Source organism: Mesitornis unicolor, unplaced genomic scaffold, assembly GCF_000695765.1.
Source record: "Mesitornis unicolor isolate BGI_N332 unplaced genomic scaffold, ASM69576v1 scaffold31913, whole genome shotgun sequence".
Lineage (NCBI taxonomy): Eukaryota > Metazoa > Chordata > Aves > Mesitornithiformes > Mesitornithidae > Mesitornis > Mesitornis unicolor.
Genome location: NW_010173192.1, coordinates 36,863 through 49,120, shown reverse-complemented (window position 1 = coordinate 49,120; position 12,258 = coordinate 36,863). Strand labels below are relative to the sequence as shown.

At 42.1% G+C, this 12,258-nt stretch overlaps 1 protein-coding gene across 1 annotated transcript in view; it reads left to right on the top strand.

The window, feature by feature from the left end:
- RFTN1 (raftlin, lipid raft linker 1) overlaps positions 1 to 7,543 on the top strand; it is a gene marked incomplete at its 5' end in the record, with an annotated part of 55,418 nt that extends 47,875 nt beyond the window's left edge. The window contains 3 exons of the mRNA XM_010180636.1: positions 2,055 to 2,158; positions 3,556 to 3,637; positions 7,106 to 7,543. Coding sequence (XP_010178938.1) covers positions 2,055 to 2,158; positions 3,556 to 3,637; positions 7,106 to 7,543 — 624 coding nt within the window. The remainder of the gene's footprint in view (positions 1 to 2,054; positions 2,159 to 3,555; positions 3,638 to 7,105) is intronic.
- Positions 7,544 to 12,258: the final 4,715 nt, after the last annotated feature.

Sequence of the window (12,258 nt, the reverse complement as noted above, 5' to 3'; positions counted from 1 at the left end):
GTCTTGATGTCCTTCCTCATTGCTGTAATCTCCCTCTGATTTTTGACATTCGTTGCACATCCTGATGCAAGGAGAAGGTTCTCCTCGCTAATCACCAACCTTAGGCGATGCAGTCAAAATGGAAATCCTCTGCTGGCTTGGGGCACAAACAAGGTCTGCCTTGCCAGCCTTTCCTGACCTGCTCGTCTTCCACCTTCTAAATGAGTGAGCTCCTTCTGGTTTTTCCTCTACAAATGCTGTTTGATGGAGGGGATGTTTTGGTCAGATCCTTTTACGTGTCCTTCCAGGTCTGAGGTGGGCTTGCAATCACGGATGCTCTGACCTTACTCTCAATGCTCATGGTGCATATTTTCATCTTTGTTTTTGGAAGGCACTGTTGACCAATCTCATAAATCTCAGTGTGATATTAATCTGTTTTCCTGTGACATGAGCTCTTAAAGGCATCTAGATAGGTCATTGTGTTTGCGTTACCCTTGAACACTTAATTTTAAAAACTGGAAAGGGGGTGGAAGCACCATCTTACAGTGGGTATAAAGCACGAGACGAGCAAGGAGAGAAGTGGGAGTCTGAAGAGACCAAATCTGCCACAGTTACAACTGTATGAATGCTTCAGAGGCCACATGGTATTGCTCCCCTCTTGAAGGCATCTCTTTCTTACCCTGGAATTAGCAACTTTGGTCGGTACATGGTGATGTAGTAAAGTAACTATCTGTGTAAGTCCCTGAAAGCTTCTGCATGCACAGAAATCATAATTCTCATTAGCAGAGTGTTCCCTTGTATGCACTTTCTGGGGTAGGGTTTTCGTTCTTCTTTTTTAAGCAGGAGGGATACAGCTGCTTCAGCTATTTGCATTTGTAGTCATGATCAGGTTTTTAATAGGTACAGTCAGGCAGGCATTCAGTTATGAAGATATCAAGTGACCTAAATTATACTCGTTAGAAGAAAGGAATAGCTGAGATTGGAATTGACTAAAATACCTTGAGGTAAGTACAGCAGGATTTGGATTAGTTCTGATCAAATGACTGTTTTATTACTACGGAACAAATGGATTTTTTGGAGCTGGAGAACTATTGTGCCTTGTCCCAGTGTTAAGAATTGGCAGTTAAAGCTCCTGGTACGCACATGAAACCAGTGTCAGTGCCTGAGCTTTTGGGAAAATAGGATTGTTACTCCAAAGGAATAGAGCTAGATTTGTAGAGACTGGTAGTTACCATTTGCCTGCTTTGTGTTTATTAAAATTCAAAACTGGTAAATACGCTCTTGCACCTATTTGTTACATCACTGGAAGTCTTGGCAATTAGACACCTCGCTGGACAACCTTTGTTGAAAGCCCCAGTGGTTCTTTCCGTGCGAATTACAGGGTTTGCCATTTCGGAGAAAGAGAATTAGGAAAGCTCTGCTGGGTAGGTCTGTGGCTGGAGCCAGACTTCTGCACTGAAAGGCACAACGTTTTTGGTCTCGCCCACAGATTTCCTGATTCAAAATAGCAAGGAAGCAATGTGTATTTGAGGGGAGGGATAAAAGGAACAGACGGGTACTTATATTTTATTTTTGTTGTTGTTGGCTATTTTGCTTTTGATCCATCATGGTAGAGTAATAAGGCAACTGATTTCAGTACAGATCTTCAGGATTTACTCTAGCCTGGACAAGAGCAGAATCCAAGCAAAGCAACGTTGTCATTTTTTAACTGCTTGAGTATCTTCTTTGCTTGGGAGGAGATCATTGATAAAATACAATTAATTTGTTCTGTTCAGAACTGGAATCATCTAAAGCCAGATGGATGACTCAGACAGTGTAAAAACAAGATCACAGATGTTTACCATTTTAAACAAATTAATTTAACCATTTGGGATGTATGGGCAATCGGTCCTGTGTTTCATGTTTTCGAACACTTTCCTTCCTGCCTAGCTGAACATAAAAAATTACCCACTTCGGTGCAAAACCCCTTTCTCCCTCCCAGAAAACCCACATTTTTTTCATAGATGGGTTTTTTTGGTGTCAAACCAAACATCACACTCAAGTGATGATGCTAACTGTTGGTTTCTCTTTCCTAGGGAGTTGAAGTGCAGACGGATTATGTCCCGCTGCTGAATTCCCTGGCCATGTACGGCTGGCAGCTGACGTGCGTGCTTCCCACTCCCATTGTGAAGACAAACAGGTAGGGAGGGGATGGGCGCTGCTTTTCGGCCAGGGAAGATGCTTTAGAAGCACCAGAGTCTGTACAAGTACCAGAGTCTGAACGAGCATTTCTCTCTGTAGAAGCACTTCTCCGTGCAGTTGGCTTGGATTTCCTTGCACGCATACAGCAGCTGCCCTTGCAAGCCCTGGGTTTCCTGAGCACCACAGGCCATGTGGGGCAGGAAGCGTGTGTCTGGTGGGCAAAACACTGCAAGGTGCAAGTGTGGTTTCTGCATGTGTTTTCTGGGTATTGTCTCTGCCTCTTTGCAAACTCCTCCTTGATTGTAAAATTCCTGCTCTGGATCTCTCCCAGTAACTCTTCTTAGAGCAAAGACAGATCCTGTGATAGCATTTAGAGTTGAGATGTTGCCTATCTGAAGAAAAGTCATTTTATTCTTCTTCAGTGTCTGTCTAATGCTGCTGGTATACACAGTCTAGCCAATAACCACGGGAAATTGGTGTATCATTACTCCAGTAACCCTATTTGCATAGATAATCATTCTACGGTCTACTTTGCTATTATTAATATCCTGATTTTTTAAATATAAATGCAAGTCTTTTAAAAATACTCTTCATAACTGTGGTAAAAAGCAACCATCCTGCTTGTTAATCATGAAGATGGCACTTTCTGAATTTTCACTGGCCAGGAATATATTTATATATACACCACTATAATCAGTCATGATTTTTTTATCTTAAAAGAGTTCTTTATGAGCTCTAGATGAAGACTACTCCTTCACATAAAAAACTAAAATATAAAGGCCATCTGTGCTGGGGGAAAGCAGTATTTAAGTTTTTCATATGTTTAAATATAGGAATGAATAAAAAAATCACAATTACGATTTGTAAGCGCTGTCTCTTAAAGGTGTATATGGTTTCCTTTCTTTTCTGGCTTTCTATATCCCATTTGCAACTTCAGTAACACGGGTCAGGTTGATGGTGCAGAGGGCACCCACCCAGTCTGTCTGCTGGTGGCCTTGGTTGTGGCTGTGCTGCAGACCTGCAGGGAGCATCTGGCCCCATCCGGATCAGCGCCAAGGGAGGGAGGGAGCAATCCGATGTCAGCAAGACGCTGCTACGCACAGGCACCGGGACGCTTGGCTTTCTTGCTTTTTGTTCCATTTTTTTCTGTTTTACACTAATGCTAAAACATTCAGCAAAAGTATGTCACAGGCTCTATCAGGCTGAACAGTTGCTCTTTTTCCTCCCAAAATGCCAGGCTGCTCAAAGGCACTGGGGACAGGCGATGTTTAGGTCATTCTTCATTTTGTTCTTCTTTGACCTGCAGAAATAAGTGACTGAGATGGATTTTCACTTTGAATGATGCTGGATGTGAATTTAATTCATTCTCAGGAGTGTGCATTTGTTTCTTTTCAGGGAGGGGAATTTATCTACAAAGCAAATTGTATTTCTTCAGAGACCTTCTTTGCCCCAGAAAGCGAAGAAGAAAGAATCTAAGGTAAATAACCCTGAGTTTCTGGTTTCTTTGGTTTTTTTGTTGGTGGTGTTTTAATATTGTAATTGATTTCCCATAGAAGTAAAAATGGCCTGTTCAAAATTTCTGTGATACAGTAGCAAGACAGAAGGAACTGAACTGTTCAAATGAAGGAAACAAAAAATGCTCTTTTATTTCACGGCAGCAGAAGAGACATAGATTTCTCTTTACATAAACTGTCCATAAGACTCCATACGTGACCTAAAATTCTCTGCCCATGTTCACTGCCTGCAAGGTGGGACCAACGCTATTTTCTCTCACGCCTTGCCTGTCTCTTCTGTTTAAATTGCTCTCTCTGTCTTGCTGCATGTTTTGGTAGAGCCAAGCACAATGTAGGCCTGATCTTGGCTCCTATTTCTATCTGTTGTGTGAATGTTAATGAATTCTGCCAGAATTTAACCCCAAAAAGCCCCCCGAGTGCAGCTAAATTATCCGAGAACGTAGCTGACATCTAATGATGTACGTATGTGGATACACATATGTATTCCCGTTTCCATTTTTAAATGCATCGCTGTGGAAACCCCTGCCCAAACCTGTCATGCCATACAGCTGAGAGGGAAATATAAGGACTGGAAACTGAGAAAGTGCTGACCTTCCTATAGTACCCAAATTTGCCTTCCCCTTTCAGTATGCAAGGGATCAGAAGTGCCATGTGAAGCACAGAAAGGATCTCTGCAGCCACATGATGGAAGGGTTGCTAATTAATACATCCTTGTCCTCATTCTAGCACTGTGCACTTAGGGAGTGCTGGCCAGCCAAAGAGCACCTGAAGGAGTTGTGCACTCCAGGCCCTCCCAAGTCTTAGCTAAAGGGGGAGATGGGAAACGCTAAACAGGGCTGAGCACTAGAAGCATTTAATCTGTGTTCAAGGCCAGGTTGGACAGAGCTTTGGGCAACCTGGTCTGGTGGGAGGTGTCCCTGCCCACGGCAGGGGGGTTGGACTGGATGAGCTTTAAGGTCTCTTCCAACCCAACCCATTCTGTGATTCTGTCCAACATTTTAGATAATCACAGATAATTTTAATCTATAAATCCCTCTTTTTAGGAGCCTGGTTCTGTGAAAGTCGTCTTTTAGATACAGTGGAGACCAGGACAGTATTTGAACTGAGAACCGCTGGGAGCACGACTGGTTTTAGGATTTACCATCTCTCATTAGCAAAGCTGGAGCCCAGTGTACTCTGTGAACGTGTTACAAAGCCCATCTTCCTTATTTTATCCCTTTGTTTTCTGAGGATTAAAGGGATCTTGGGATGATGATCTACCACTGTGTGCAGTTTTAATGGAAGGAGTGGGAACCTATAAGTGATTATATGTCTTCAAATAGAGAAATTAGTATGATACTGATTTCTTGTGTTACAATAACAAACGCATACCATCCAGATGATTCACAACTTTGTTTAAATTTTTTCATTTGGGGATATAAAAACTTGTTCAACAATGTCTGGTTGACAAAACAAAACGTCTGCTCGTTGGCAGTATTAAATATACAGACATTTTTGAGGGCAAAATCACTGCAGCACATTTTCATACCAAAGCTCAAGGAAAAATGGGGTACATTGATTATAGTTTTTATAAAGAAATGGAAGACTGGTTCAACATCTCTAAGTGGTGGTTGTGAATCACATCGAAGATGCCAAACCTAGCATTTGATTAAGTTGCTGAATATTCTGCATGTACAACGTCACAGGCTCTCAGGGTTTTTTTAACTGGTGATAGAGCATGTCTAAAATGTTTATAGATAACTCCTTGGAGGAGGGAAATAGGCTGAGAAGATTAAAAGGACATTGCAGTGTTGGAAACTGATCCATCCTATCTATGCACACCAACCAGCTGCTGTCCAGTGTAGCCACAGGAAGAGAAAAGGAAACATGCAAGGAGTGGTACAACTTATTTTTCTCTTCAGTAAGACAGAAGCACTCTTATTAGTGCACTATTCAGTCAGTGATTAGGTGATTGTGTTCATTCACTTTTCACAAAAGCGATGCTTATTTCAGCAGAAGCTGGCTGTGTGCATTTTTGTGAAATACAACATAAATACCTGACTAAGGATACAAACATCTGCACATAACACAAGAGTCTCCTACAGCTTGATCCTTATCGCATTTAGGGCCCTGACCTTACCTTCCATCAAAGGGAGCGTTGAGTTAAAGGGGAGCTGTGGGTGCGCAGCACTTCTGGAAATCAAAGAGGAAAATATTATGTGCCTCTGTATTAAAAACAGTTGAGCTCTAGAACTGAGATGTTATCTTTCCTCTTTCACTAAATTGTAATGATATTTAAGTGAAAGATAGCTTCCTTTAAGTGAAACCCAGAGAGAACCTGGGGAAAACCAGTTGTGGTTTTATTTTATTTTCTTCTTACATTAATTTCTGGCTGGCAGACGGAAAGAGCATTGCTCCATCTTTGTAATCTAATAAACATAATAGGTTTTGGATGGCTTTTGATTAAGGAATAACTAGATCAAAAATTTATGAACATGAGTCCTTCTTTTGACCAACTTTGGCATGCACCTGGTTGCACTGGAAAAAAATGGCTTTTGGACCACAGCTGAATGTGCTGAATGCACTGATGAGATTATTTATGCCATCCAGACATTGCCTCCTAACCCATCCTTGAGTTTCCATCAGCATGGGCACTGCTGAGGACATGGTTGTGCGCATTCACATGTCCTAGGCAGACTTGTGTAGGATGGCTCAGAACATGGTCTGGTTTTCCTTGAGAAGGTCCATTTGGTTTTTGGTAAATGAAGCAGATATACTAGTGACCTATTTGTCAGACTCTATATATGTTATATCTCTTGAGTCAGGATTTCAAGATTTCAGTGTACTGCAAGTTCTCTCTTTTTTTTTTTAATAGTATTTAAAACAGGTCTGCTAAGATGGCAGCTTTAGCAAGTCTCGTGGCGAGCAATGCAAGAGGCAGCTTCATGCTTTCTCATCAGAAAACATTCATCCAAATGGTTCAGCATATTTTACTGTTTGGATTTAGTCTTGGATGTAGTGTTAGTTCTGCTGCTAACCTGGTGAAAAAACACTGGAATAACGCCATAGGATTGCTTCCTCTGTCTGCATTTGGGCAGCTCTGCAGATCCTGGCTTTGCACGCAGCGCAGGTTGGCTGCCAGGGCGCTGTAGGCCTTGACAGCGACACAGCCTGTGGAGAGGAACCCACCAGGCGTGAGACAGCAGAGGCAGAATGCATCACAGCTGCTTTTCTCTCTGTAATGGATCTATTGCGTGTAGATATATTATGTGTAGGGACAAATGATCTTAAGCCATCTGATTTAGTCATGCAGTTTGTTTAATCTTAGGTCTTTTTGTGCAAACTAGTCTTCGAATTAGAACTAAATAATAAAGACATTTCCACTCAGGAAAGCAAACATCTCTGTAAGATTGTCTCTAATGGCCTTTAACATCTGGATCTCTTACCTGTAGTTTCACTGGAGGTTCTCCAAAGAAGACATGCGCAACAAACAAATGAAGAAATCTGCAAAGGCCAAATTAAGCACCAAGGAGAAGCAAATGGCAGAGAAGAAGCAGGAATTTGAAGACACAGAGAACACAAGAAACTTAGAAGCACAGATCTCGGCAGCAGCCAAGCCTGATGCAGAACAGCAGCTGGATGATGTCATCGGCTTGGGAGATGAGGTAGCAGAGACCGATGACAGAGGCACCCATCACGACGGGGCATCAGAAGAAACGTGTCCTGTCAGCTGCGATCCTGATGACGACAACGCGCGGGTCTGCCCCAGCCAGAGCCCGTCCGGCTGCTGCGTGGACCAGGGGACAGTGGGGGGAGACGGTGCCCCGGTATCAGATGGCTGCAACGGCAGCGGTGGGGCAGGGCTGGACGTGGACTGCTCCTGTGAGTAAGCCCTGCTCCTGTGAGTAAGCCCTGCGCTTCAGGAAGCCTGTGAGTTGCTGATCCTTTGCCAAGACAAAAGAACAGATTTTGCTAATCACCATTGCTAACTCCGTTGCTCAATTCAGCGTTTCTTTGGCATTGTATTTCCTTTGCTCCTTGGCACACTGCTATCTTGGTATTTTCAGTAACTACAGGGCCCGGGCTTTTTGACCCACAGAAATTAATTGCAAAATTCCATCCCCTTTACAGAGTGGCAAATGCCCTACACTGTCTCCTAGAGCTACGCTTTAAATTAAAAAGCAGGGACAGAAAATGTACTTGGGTTTTTCTGGGACTGACCTTAGCAAACCAGGTTTGTATCTGGGTCAAGGAAACGTTCCACTTGGTCACATTTTACTCTGAAATACTTTCTTGTCCACGTATCTTTGCTGGAGAAGTTACTGTGCCATATGTTATTTTGTCATAAAGCTTGTAGTGTCATGAAAATGGTATTTGGACTTAAACAGGCTGAAATTGGGAAGCTTAGATATGATGGCTGTTATCTGTATTTATCTCAAATAGCGTACTTACTGAGGATACTCTCTTCTGAATTTTATTAACTCTTGCAGATCTTTAAGCAATAAGCAGATCCCATATCTATTTTAGGTGCTGTGGGTAAACCCCATGGTACATTTGTGAGAGGCAGAGGATTCTGATATAAAATGCAGTCTTGTATTTGCTGACGTTTATGTTCTCAGCGAGTCAACAGCTCATCAGTAGTTTCCATCAGTAGATAGAAAAAAAGACAAAAAGGCAGGTAAAATGTCCATCTTTCAGTGGCAATCTTCACTAAAATTGGAATTAAGAAGTTACCTCCTGACCCTTCCAGGTGATTTTGCACCACTTCCTCACTGTTACGAAACATGTGAGCAACAACTGAAATTGTAGACAATAGCAGGGGTCAGTGGCCAACAATGTCACTAAATAGAACCATAGCGTGGTTTGGGTTGGAAGGGACTTTGAAGATCACCAAGTTCTAACCCCTGGCTGTGGGCAGGGACCTTCCCACTAGAAACGACCTTACAAAATGCAAATACCTTGACAGAGGGGCGTTTTTATACAAGTAACCGTATCTTGGGCCTGACATCTAACAGAATTCTGTACAGTTACCAACATTTTTATGTTTGGAGCTACATTAAAATATTTGCAAGTGAATGTACATGTGTAATATAGTTTTTGTGCCAATGTTCTCCTAGAACTTCAGTGATCCTAAAAATGTAGGAAGTAGTTGTTTCTTTCTTCGTAACTGCCTTAATCCTTGTTTAGAAGTGGCCAAGTAATCTGGTAACAAGGTGAGAAATACATTCTAAATTCCCGTTTTTTGGTTTGGCTTGTTTTTTTTTAAAGCAAGAGCTCTGAGAAGTGATTTGCTGTTTTTTCCTTGGACTGATTTGTTTCTGATAACTTTCCTTAGTCTTCAAATCAAAATGCTGTAGGAAGAACTGTGTACTGGATCAGATGAGCACCTAGAGTGGTTCAAAAGCATCTTCCACGCCTAAAAATTACACAGTTGACAGCACATTGCAGAGAAGGGCAAAAAGCTGCACCACTTGAATATTCACCGAACTGGGGCAATGGCACTTAAGTTAAAACCATTTGTTTTCACACACACAACACACGGTGGTATTTTTTTCATTGCCTAAAGAGTTTTTATTATTAATTCAGTGGTTTAACCACAGGACTGTAACTAACTTCAGCTTCTGGTGGTGTTTTTCAATTACGTCATTCTGGTTCTTGAGATTAAACTGCAGTTCCAGTAGACTCAAACCCAGGTTGTTTTAGTTGTTCTACTCAAATACAAGGTCTCTGCTCCATACAGATTTAAGTATCTGTTTGCAAATTTTCTTAGTATAAGATCCTTCTACTGATGGTTTCTATTTCAAGGCCTAGCTTTGTATTAATCTTGTTTAAAATATACTTAGGTAGTTAATGAACATTTTATTAGTAGAAAGTGTTGCAGTAGAGAGAATTCGCCAAATACTTGTTGCATAGAAAGCATTTATTGGATTGCAAATTGACCTTGTTTAACTGGATCCCAACTGCGTACAAAACTAAAGAGAAATAAAGCTCATGAGATTTCTTATTTGTGGTACTTGCACAGCTGCCGATAATTTGTCCCCGAAAGGAGGAACTCAGGGTCTCTAAGTGGTGACGAAGGGAAGCTCCTTACTACTGAGTTAGCAGTAGTTAACTAGTCCTGGAAAACTGGCTGCTTGGTTTTCCAGCACCAGTCTCACACAGCGTGTCAGGGTCCATGAGGAAGCTGCACTTCTTTAAGTGAAAGCTTGATTGAAATCTTTGCAATGCCAAAAAATGTAAAAATGTAAAACTTGTCAGAGCAGTTTAGAGTTTGGAAGATTCAAAGACTCTGTGTTTTTCCAGTTTAAAAAAGCCAAACGGTTTTGATTTTATAGTCAGTTAATCAGTTCCAACTTGTGACTTTAAATTACGCTGAGTCAAGCTCAGCTGCCAGAGCTGTGTGTGCGCTTTCACTATGGCCCTGTCTCAAGTAAACTGAGAGAGCTTCAGTCACCTCGTAGAGGGGTGATGCAGAGGGGCCGAGGGAGGCAGGCTCGGGGTACAGCAGCAGGGCTCCACAGCTGTTACGTGCATTGTGTGTCTCTGCTGCATTTGCCATTTTGGGCTTGAAAAAGCAAGACCACCAGAGTGGCCAAGGAAATCAAAGCAAGATGTTGTCACCTTATTTGAAGCCTGAATGGAGAACAGAAAGGCCTAGACCGCCAAAACTCAGGTGTGTACATCAGTCCCGAGTCTCCTTTCTTTGAGGGAGAAGTACACGGGCTATGCTGTTGGGAGAAGGACTTACACGTGCTGGTGTTCAGGACAGGTGAACAAGACAATTGTTACATGGGATGAGCTCACAGGAGAAAATCCAGCTCAGACACAGAAAGAAATGGCTGAATGAAGATGGCAAAGAAGAGTGGCTGAATTAAATGAAGGATGAAAAAGGGGATTTGTATTGAAAGAGCAGGGCACAAGGGGTAGAGGAGTAGAAGTAAGGTGGGTAGGAAGTACAAAAATGTTGAAGCATTGTAATGAAAATAGTTTATGTAGAGTTTAGGAGGGGTTACATGCACAAACGATTTGACATGCACTTCATCAAGCATAATTTCTTTGATTATTGGATATGTGCACTTGAAAACAGTATAACTGAAATAGCTCAAAGTAGCGTTAACACATGCATGGAAATGAAGCTCAGTACAAAACAATATACCTTTTTTTTCCCTAACTTGGCTCCTCCATCAGCCTCAGTTTCTGAGGTGAGCAGAGGAAGGGCTCTGCGTTTGGATACCCTGTTTTTTCTTTGTAGTTACCGTGACTGTACATTTGCCTCAGGGAGCCAATTATAAGGCAGAAGTAAAGCACCATCAGCTTTTCATGCAGGAATTTCATCTTCCCAGAAATGAAGAGCATCAGAAGAGCAGATACTAATTTCTTGCTGATAAATGCTTCTCACAAGCATGGGGAATGCTGGCTGACAATACCAACACACCTATGAGTTAAAGACTTGCAGCTGCAATTCAGATGTCTCCAAGGCTGTTAGTGGAGATGGGCTCCTGGCTTTAAAAGGCGATCGCTGCAAAAGCCTCCCTCGGCAGAAAGGTGCCTGTGGTGCTGAATGCGGCGGTTGACTCTAATCAGCACCTTCCCCATACGCTGAAGGGGGAAAAAAAGGCTTTTCAATTTAAGTGGTTTCTGTCATTCATTCTAAAAGCACCCTACTAACTAAAATGATGTAATGATAACTGAATAGCCACTCTTTTTTCCAGTTAATTAATGCAAATCCTATAGGAATACTTCATATTCTTTGTACCAGAGGAGCACACAGCAAACTGGTAAAATAAATGTCACAAGGAGAAGAAAACGATTCAGTCTAATAAGGTTGTAACACCAGGTAACTCACAAACCATCTCTGCTAAGTGAAATATAAATGTGTAGCTGGACATGTATCTCACTAATCATATCTTTTCGAGAAAAAAAGAAAAATGTAAGTCTGTTTTTTTCTCCTTAAGTCTCTCCTTAGTTGATGACACAAATGTATGAGGAATAAACATTTTTCTAAGAGTACATGTTACGATTTGACAATGTGATGAGAATATTTCTCCAACTCAGTAGCTGCTGAATGGCAGAGGTTGCTCTCTGCTCCTGCCAGTGGAGGCAGCATCACGTGTGTTTAATTATTTGTACAGCATATGTTTATATAGGTTAATTTTCCTGGTTTATCTTTCTCTTCGCTTGTGGTGGAGTCAGATCCAGTAATAGCCTTTAAGGTGACACTGATGGTTCACTACAAGGCCACTAAACTCTAGAAAGAGGAGACTCCCAAAAGATTCTTCAGTGTCAACAGGGAAAGCCTACGGACGAAGAGGATGTTCACCACTTTCCTGGCTTCTTGGCTCAGAAAGGGTATTTATTACCATTCTATGCACCATGGAATGAGGGTGTTCTGTGCCCTCTGGCAGGGTAACTGGACAAGGTAAGAAACAACTTCTTGTTAACTGGGGTTACTGGTATTTGTGGGTGGGGAGGGAGGAATTGTTTTCTCCCCTCCATCTTTCGGTCCGGTTTCATACCACTCTTCAAGCGGGTGAGCCCATGCACTCAGAGAGATGTGTCCTTGCCCCATAGCGCTCAATCTGAGGGTAACAGGCGGTGACAGAAA